This window comes from Oppia nitens, unplaced genomic scaffold, assembly GCF_028296485.1.
Source record: "Oppia nitens isolate AA-2021 unplaced genomic scaffold, nextdenovo-longstitch-racon4-pilon3 scaffold31_pilon_pilon_pilon, whole genome shotgun sequence".
Classification (NCBI taxonomy): Eukaryota; Metazoa; Arthropoda; class Arachnida; order Sarcoptiformes; family Oppiidae; genus Oppia; species Oppia nitens.
The window spans coordinates 637,939-647,500 of record NW_026533212.1 but is presented as its reverse complement, the minus strand read 5'-3'; the positions used below and the strand labels follow the sequence as shown (position 1 = coordinate 647,500).

General features: G+C 26.4%; 2 protein-coding genes across 2 annotated transcripts in view; both read right to left on the bottom strand.

Moving 5' to 3' along the window:
* The window catches only part of LOC128956637 (uncharacterized protein DDB_G0271670-like), a 3,486-nt gene extending 3,122 nt beyond the window's left edge, over window positions 1-364 (bottom strand). The window contains exon 1 of the mRNA XM_054302356.1: window positions 1-364. This exon is cut by the window's left edge and continues 932 nt beyond it. The gene's annotated coding sequence lies outside the window, so the exon portion shown is untranslated.
* Window positions 365-5,526: 5,162 nt separating this feature from the next.
* On the bottom strand, window positions 5,527-7,665 carry LOC128956645 (peptidyl-prolyl cis-trans isomerase-like). Its single transcript, XM_054302364.1, is given in 4 exon segments — window positions 5,527-5,718; window positions 6,337-6,469; window positions 6,471-6,578; window positions 7,334-7,665. Coding segments are annotated over 4 exon segments (720 nt in total). The 5' UTR covers window positions 7,628-7,665; the 3' UTR covers window positions 5,527-5,533.
* Window positions 7,666-9,562: the final 1,897 nt, after the last annotated feature.

Below are 9,562 nucleotides of genomic sequence, written 5' to 3'. Positions count from 1 at the left end.
TGTGTGTGTCAGGTATCGGCACAATCGGTACAGTCAATTGGTTGGCCAACTATTTTGTGTGTGGGTGTGTATGTGTCAGGTATCGGCACAATCGGCTCGCAGTCAATTGGTTGGCCACTTGGTGTGTCAGTTATCGACACAATCGGTGCAGTCAATTGGTTAGCCACTTAGTGTCAGGTATCGGTACTGTCAATTGGTTGGCCACTTRGTGTGTCAGATATCGACACAATCGGGCAGTCAATTGAAGGCCACCTATTTTGTGTGTCAGTTATTGACACAATCGGTGCAGTCAATTGGTTGGCCACTTAGTGTCAGTTATCGACACAATCGGTGCAGTCAATTGGTTGGCCAATTGGTGTGTCAGGTATCGTGTGTGTGTGTGTGTGGTGTGTCAGTTATCTACACAATCGGTACAGTCAATTGGTTGGCCACCTATTTTGTGTGTGTSTGTGTGTCAGATATCGGTACAATCGGGGCAGTCGATTGGTTGGCCACCTATTGTGTGTGTGTGTGTGTCAGTTATCGGTACAATCGGGCGGTCAATTGGTGRCCTCTCTCTCTCTCTCTAAGTCCACTGTCCTCTATATATCTTCGGCAATGGTCAACAAAAAAATAGGTCAGTCAATCAATCGGCGGTCAAATCAATTCAATCGGTGGTCAGAAACTAATTGTTAAAAAATTAATAAAAATCATAAAAAACATTTAATTCAATGATTATTATTAACGATAACTAAAATAAAACTTACTTTTAATTAATTTTTAAAAACCAAACAAAAAAAATTAAACCAAAAAAAATTAAACCAAAAAAAATTTAAAATCAATTATATTATGATTTCATTGTTTGTTTGTTTTCAATCAAACATTTAATTAGATATTATTATTAGTATTACTACTAATTAGTTATATATTAAAACTAATTTAATTAAATTAAAAACTTTTTTATTATTATTAACTAAATATCATATTTTCAACAACAAAAAAATCATATCATTGTGTATTACAAAATAATTAATTAATTAAATAATTAAATTTATATTAACTATAATCACAATCACACAAAAAAAACTAAATAATTAAAAAAAAAATTGGTTTTTATTATTAGACTTTTAAATATAATAAACAAAAAAAAATTATTAATAATATTATATCATATGAGCCATACGTTTTCAACACTATTATTAATAGACAACTAATGTATAGTTTATTTTATATACACTTTATATACTGTATATCATATGTATTACAAACCAAACAAATATATATGATATGAGACTTAAAATCACATTAAAAAAAAATTATCATTTAATTTAAATTATCATTAAATATATATATATATTTTTTTTTGATGAGATATAATACTATAGATTAATAATACTATGTGTGTGTATAGTATGGCGTTTAACAACAACTATAACTTAATTATTATTATTTATATTATTTAATTGAAAGACATATTGAATATATRGATAACTAAATAAATAATTAGTAGAAAAAAATATTATTAATATTATATATAAAATACGTTTCATATGATTATTATTATTATTAGTAGTATTTATTTCAAACACATATATATACACTGTGTGTTTGTGTTTGTCTATGTGTTTGCGCGGCGGCCTATGATTTACAGTACAGTATATTATACACACAAACAACACAACAAACACATATACCATATAACATACCAGTGCTTTCTAGTACTACACATATACTTGGGGAACGGTAGTAGTAGTGGTACTACTCATATACACACATACACACACACACACATACATACATAGGGAACGCTAGTAGTAGTACTACACATACACACACATACACATACATAGGGAACGCTAGTAGTAGTAGTACACACACACACACACACACACAAACATACATACATAGGGAACGCTAGTAGTACTACACATACACACACATACATACATACATAGGGAACGCTAGTAGTAGTACTACACACACGCACACACACACACACACATACATACATACATAGGGAACGCTAGTAGTAGTAGTACTACACACACACACACACACACATACATACATACATAGGGAACGCTAGTAGTACTACACATACACACACATACATACATACATAGGGAACGCTAGTAGTAGTACTACACACACACACACACACACACACATACATACATACATACATAGGGAACGGTAGTAGTAGTACTACACACATACACATACATACATACACACACTTACACACACATACATACACATACATACACACACACACACACATACACATACAGCAGTGACAGTACTATAACTACAACAACAACGAAACGTAACCTCAAATCCCAATGTCAGTCCCCTCTCTCTCCCTCTCTCTCTCTCTCTCTCACAGCAGCAGCACTGGTAGCTTAGGGAAACGTATGTTGTTGTTTTTTGAGCGCCAATACCCAATARTAGTACCAGTGCTTTCAGTGACGACATTTAACTTTTTAAGTCCTACCATCTGTTATATAGTTTGTTTTGTTTTGTTCATAAATACTGTAAAAACTTTATTTTATTGTTGTTTAGAGAGAGAGAGAGAGAGAGAGAGAGAGAGAGAGAGAGAGAGAGAGAGAGAGAGAGAGAGAGAGAGAGAGAGAGATAGGCTATGATAGGCTATGATAGGCTATGATAAGCACAGGTAGTATAGTGTTGCCAACTATACACAAACACAAACTATAAATTTTTATTTAATTTAATATATTAGAAATAATTTTTAATAATAATAATAATAATATTTTTAGTTAAAAATTAATTAATTAATTAATTAATAAGTATTAATATAAATAAGTTTATAATATACATGTAATATTATTATTAATTAATTAATTAATTAATTAATATATTAATTATTTATATATACATGCTAAAAGAGAGAGAGAGAGAGAGAGAGAGAGAGAGAGAGAGAGAGAGAGAGAGAGAGAGAGAGAGAGAGAGAGAGATAAATTAATTAATTAACTTAATTCTTTTAAAAATTTAAGTTATTATTATACCATATAATAATTAAATATTAATGTATCTTAAAAATATAATTTTCTAATAATTTTACAATATTAAAATTTAACAAAAAATTTACGGTTGGTGTAACGTTATCAGGAAATTTAAAATAGCTTTATTATTGATAATTTATAATCATTCTGCCATATTATTAATACTTAATACATTCACAATTTAAATATTTAAAAATAAAATATAGGAAATATTAATTTTGTTATTTGTTTAGAAATCAAATTTCTAAATGTTATTTTTTAATTCTAACAAATATTAAATTTAAATTTGACTGAAAAATGTGATCTAATTATTTAAAACATTTTAATTTTTATTTATAACGTAATGTATAAAGGCTTTAGTTAATAAATTCAATTTTATTTTATTAATTTCTTAATTTAAATTTTATTGTAATTAATTTAAATGTTTTGATTAGTATAGTTTAAACTTATTTTTAATTAGTTTTAGTTTAATTTTGTTAATAAATTATTTATGAGTAGTTTTAAATAACAGTATTTTTTAATTTTTGAAGATTAACTAAACTTAATATTAATATTATTTAAAATTATTACTTTATATATTAATAACAAATAATATTAAACTAATTTATCTAATTATTTTTATTTTTTAATATTAATAAAGTGGGCGGTTAAAAAATTGAGTTGATAGAATTCAAGCAATTTATTAATTATTTATATTTAGTTATTATTTATATTTAGTTATTATTTATATTTAGTTATTTATATTTAGTTGTTTTTATTTCCTGATAACGTTACACTAACCTTATGAATTAATTATTAATTATATTTATTTAGTTATATTTAGTTGGGTTTTTATTTCCTGATAACCATACACAACCTTATATTAATTAGTAATTATATTTATTATTATTTTTAAAGTTTGTGTTATTTCAGTAAGTAATCTTTTTAATTAATATTATTATAGCTTCAGTTTATTATAATTTTAGATTAAATTTGAAAATAATATTTTATTTAATACTTGTTAATTTGTTTATTTTAATGAACTTTTAGTGGATATCATGTAAGCATAGTATAAACAGTGCTTTCCTATACTGCACAAATCGAAATGTTCTCTGTATATATATATATAATTTAAATAGTAATAATATAACTTGAACACACTGTATATCTAAATGTACCCACATACATTTTTTTAAAAAACATACAGTATATACCCAGTATATATATATACMTGTACAGGTTAGTTGCAAGTTTAACACTACCTGTAAGGYTATGTATATATACTTATRTGACAAACTGTATAGTGGGGGGTGGGGGTGAGGAAGGGGTAGAGAGTGTTGGGGAGGGGGTATTCAACAGTGTGTATTTGTTACACACACACACACACCCTCTAGTGTATGGGTAGTCATATCTATCCATATAGTAAGCTATGGSATAGGTATATAACCTATACATTACAGGTATATATTACTTACAAACGAGTCTAACATATTGCCAATACCTGTACATTATATATACTATATATATATATATATATATATATATGATATTAAAAAAAATTAATTWATTTATATACAATTTAATTAAATACCTGTATATATATATCACTATAATAGACATTTTATTTTKAGACTAAAAAAAAATACCAATACTKTAATAGWCATGTAATAGTTTTATTGAATTGAATTTAAATTAAAAAATTAATTAATAAAATATATAAATAATTTACTGAAACAAATTTCATCAACTTTTAAAACAAAATTTATTTATTTTTTTTCGGARATATTATTTTTCAATAATAATAATTATATAACTATTTTTGTGTTAGTATTTTTGAATGTGCAATGAATGAGCATATGATAGAAATATATAGATATAGAGACAAAAAAAAATAATAAAACATTTATAATAATAATTTGCTTTTTTATGTTGAAATCACAATTGAGTTTTTAAAAAGGAAAAAATAGATTTAAATTTTYTACTAATAATAATAATAATAATAATAAAACACATTATAAACAACACATAATTCAAGTGTAAAAAAATTATTATTAATATAAGTTAGAGAAAAAAAACGGAAATATTTTACTGTATGTGTTATATAATTATATATATATTAGTGAAAAAATAAATCACAATTAGATAATTAAAAAKTTTKTAAACAATTGTTTTTAATATATATTTTTAAATAAAATAAAATGGATTTTTTTAATTAATTGATTGATTGATTGATAAATGGTCCACAAATTGTTACTGTATTTTTTAAAAATATATTATCAATATATATATAAGGAATTAAATTGAATTAATTAATTAAAATTTAAAAAAAAAACGGACAAAAATTATTTGGAAATTATTTAAAAAAAACAAAATTTACGGGAAATTTGGTTTTACGGGTAATTATATCGGATTTTTTTGTGTGTGTTTAGAGATATACAGAGAGAGAGAGAGAGAGAGAGAGAGAGAGATGAGACACAAATATATTGATTGCTTGATTGAAATGCCCATTCAAATATCATCAAGTGGTGGACAGTTAGGTACCAACCATAACCTTATAGTTGACCACTTTTCTCGACCATAATCTTTTTGCTGGTTTTGCCGCTCTGGGAGCCGTACGACTCGATCTTCTTGACGACGTCCATACCTTCGACAACGGAGCCGAAGACGACATGTTTGCCGTCCAGCCATGAAGTTTTGACGGTTGTCAAGAAAAACTGCGATCCATTGGTGTTGGGACCTGTTATGGTGTGGAGACCGGGGAGAGAGAGAGAGGTATCAATTAGTATTAGTATATCAATTGTTGAGAGAGAGAGAGAGAGTTAAGAGAGAGACAGTTAGTTAGCTGAGAGAGAGATAGTTAGCTGAGTGAGAGAGAGAGAGAGAGTTATTGAGAGAGAGAGAGAGAGAGAGAGATAGTTAGCTAAGAGAGAGAGAGAGAGATAGTTAGCTAAGAGAGAGAGAGAGAGAGAGAGAGAGAGATAGTAAGCTAAGAGAGAGAGAGAGAGAGAGAGATAGTAGCTAAGAGAGAGAGAGAGAGAGAGAGAGAGAGATTAGCTAAGAGAGAGAGAGAGAGAGAGAGAGAGAGAGAGAGAGAGAGAGAGAGAGAGAGAGAGAGAGAGAGAGAGAGAGAGAGAGAGAGAGAGAGAGAGAGACATAGCTAAGAGAGASATAGTTAGCTAAGAGAGAGAGAGAGACAGATAGTTAGCTAAGAGAGAGAGAGAGAGAGAGAGAGAGACATAGTTAGTTGAGAGAGAGAGAGATAGTTAGCTAAGAGAGAGASAGATAGTTAGCTGAGAGAGGGTATGCGTGAGTGTATGGTCACACCACCACCATCATCATCAAGTGGCTACCGTACCTGCGTTGGCCATCGACAGGATACCGGGTCCGGTATGTTTCAACGAAAAGTTTTCATCTTGAAACTTGTTGCCGTAGATAGATTTACCGCCGGTACCATTGTGATTGGTAAAGTCGCCACCCTGGCACATAAAGTTCGGGTATTACCCGATGAAATGTCGACGCTTGGAAACCGAAACCTTTTTCACCCGTACAGAGGGCGCGGAAATTTTCGGCCGTTTTCGGTGTTACATCCGATCGCAACTACAAAACAAAAAAAATTTAACCGAAAAAAAATTAGTATATTAAACATTAAAACTTTTTTTTTAATTGTATTGTTAAACACATACCTAACCTACTGGTGTGTGTATGTGTGTGGGGGATAGGGAGGGGAGAGAGAGAACCGGTATGTATATGTGTGTATAATAGGCTATAACATGGCAGKCAGTGCTATAAGCACCGGTAGTTTTATTTTTTTTTTAACTAACAAACCCCTAAACTGGTGCTAATAAACACGTGTTTTATTATTTAAATACTAATTTAAATAAAAAAGTTTTTTTAATTAAAAAAAACTAAAAAAATTAATTAATTGATCAAAAAATAAATTAATTACAGCACCGGTAGGTTAAAATATCTACCTAAACCTCTACCCCAACCATTAAAATCACTAAATATTTTATTAAAATAAAAATTAATTTAAAAAAAAAAACTATAAATTTTTTTTAATCATTAAAAAAATCAAATTATATATTAATTACTAAATAATTATAACATTATTACTAACACAATGGCAATAAAAAAATTTGTTATAATTTTTTTTGTAGACATTTAGTCTATACTAATACCATTGAAAAACCATATAAACCTATTCAATCAATTATCAACAATATCTASAATAAAACTGTACTTTTCATACTATGGTCGCCATCATCATTGATGCCGGTGTGCGCAACACTGGTATTATWATAAGCACCGGTAGGTTAGGTTAGACTAAATTTTTTTTGATGGTGGTGACTTACCTCCATTATRATACGGCCTACTGGCTGGCCATCGGCAGTCATATCGAAGAAAACTCTCGGTAATGCAGACATTGCGGTATTATTGGCGGTAGCGGTGGTCGTTGAAAATTTACGGCAAAGTTGTTTCAATACTAGATTAACTGCCAGTGCTKTSGAAATGCCGGAGCTATGGCTTACTTGCTGTACTAGTAGTGATGGCTTTRCCAGACAATGCTTGTATGACTTTCCCAACGCCTTATAACTACCAGCACTACCTCTACATAATAAACTGCCGATGMTTTGAGAGACACTCATTGGTAGTTATGTTAAACTTCACTATCACTCTGTATATGTATTACTAGTATTACTATTAGTAATAGTAGTTATAATAGTACTGTTAATACTAGTGTACAGATTGATAGACAGTTTAAGTATAGATTTTCAACTTTAAAAAAATTAAATTAATTACTTATTGGAAAAAATAATTATTTATTATTATTACAATATTGCACCGGGGTGAAATAAAAAAAATTTATGATACAATGTGTGTGTGAGGGTATGTCGGTGTGTGTGTGAAACTAACTGTGCTCTGGTTAGTTKTTAGACAGTTATCAATAGTTTTTTTTTTAGTTTAAAATAATTTATTTTTAGRCACTTTTCTGGCACTTATTCAAAGAGAGCTATTTTTTGTTGAATAATAATAATTATCAGTAAATTTCTAGACTATTCCTCTCTCTCTCTCTCTCTCTATATATATATATATATATATCTYWCTCTCTCTCTCTCTCTCTCTCTCTCTCTCTCTCTCTCTCTCTCTCTCTCTCTCTCTCTCTCTCTCTCTCACACACACACACACACACACACACACACACACATTGAGGGACGGCCTACTAGTAGTCTCAGCGCACAGTTAGCCACTAATGATAGGAATTTTCCACATTATTTGCATTTAAAKTTTCCTCAAAAAATATTAGCATAAAATTAAATATACTGTACATATATATATGTTATATATATATATATATATAGATATATTAATAATAAAAAATTTATTTCAATTATAAATTAATTTGATTTAAAATTGTGTTATAAATTTTTATACGGTTTCTAATAAATGCTTAAAATTTCTGGGATTTTATTTTCGAAACATTATTATTATTATTATTATAAAATATTTCTATAAAATTAACCAAAAAATATATGTATATATACTGTATATAAAAATTAGTTTATTATTAGTTATCACTAAATTTTATTTATCTATATATATATTTAAATTAAATTTTTATTACAGTGTTATATAATTATCTAATAACTAATCATTTAATAATAATAATAAGATTATTATATAATAAATAGCATTTTAGTTAAGTATTATATATGATATATATGATAATTAGTTTAAACAAAAAATTAAATATTAATAATAATTTAATTACCAGTAATAATAATGTTCAACATTTATATTTATTTTAATTAATTAGACAATAATTTTTAATAAAATTTAAATACAATTTTTTTAAAAATCATATCAATAAATAATATATTTTTTAAATACATTTATATTAATTTTTTTTTTGTTTTCAATATAAACATTTTTTTCATATCATAATATTTAAGTTACAATTTATTATAATTTTTGTTTTCATAAATAATTTAAATTAAAAAAATAAATAACATATATATATATATATATTTGAATCACATTTATAATCACCTGATATTAGATAAATGTTTAAAAACAATTATTGTTATTTAATTACCAAAAATAATTAAATTATAAATTTAAATAAAAAATATCTACCATTACATAATAATAATAATAATTATAGATAAATATTTTCAAATAATTTACTTTAAAACATATACAATAATAATATTATATATCAAATATAATTAATTACAATTCATAACAATAATTATAATAATAATAATAAATTAATTRTTTGTAGAAATAGTTTACAATAAATATATATAAATTATAATTTATAACAATAACATCACAATTTGTTTTTACGATAAATATATATTGAATATAAATACATAATACATATATGAGGTATAAAATATATATAACTATTATATTTATTTTTTTTAATTATAATAATTATAAACATTTAATAAGTTTTAAATAAATAAAATTTCAGATCATAAAATTGTAAAAAAAAAATTAATAACTTTTATAAATTTTTTTGTAAGTCAAATCAATTTTAAAATTTTAAAATTATAATAAATAAATAAAAATAAATA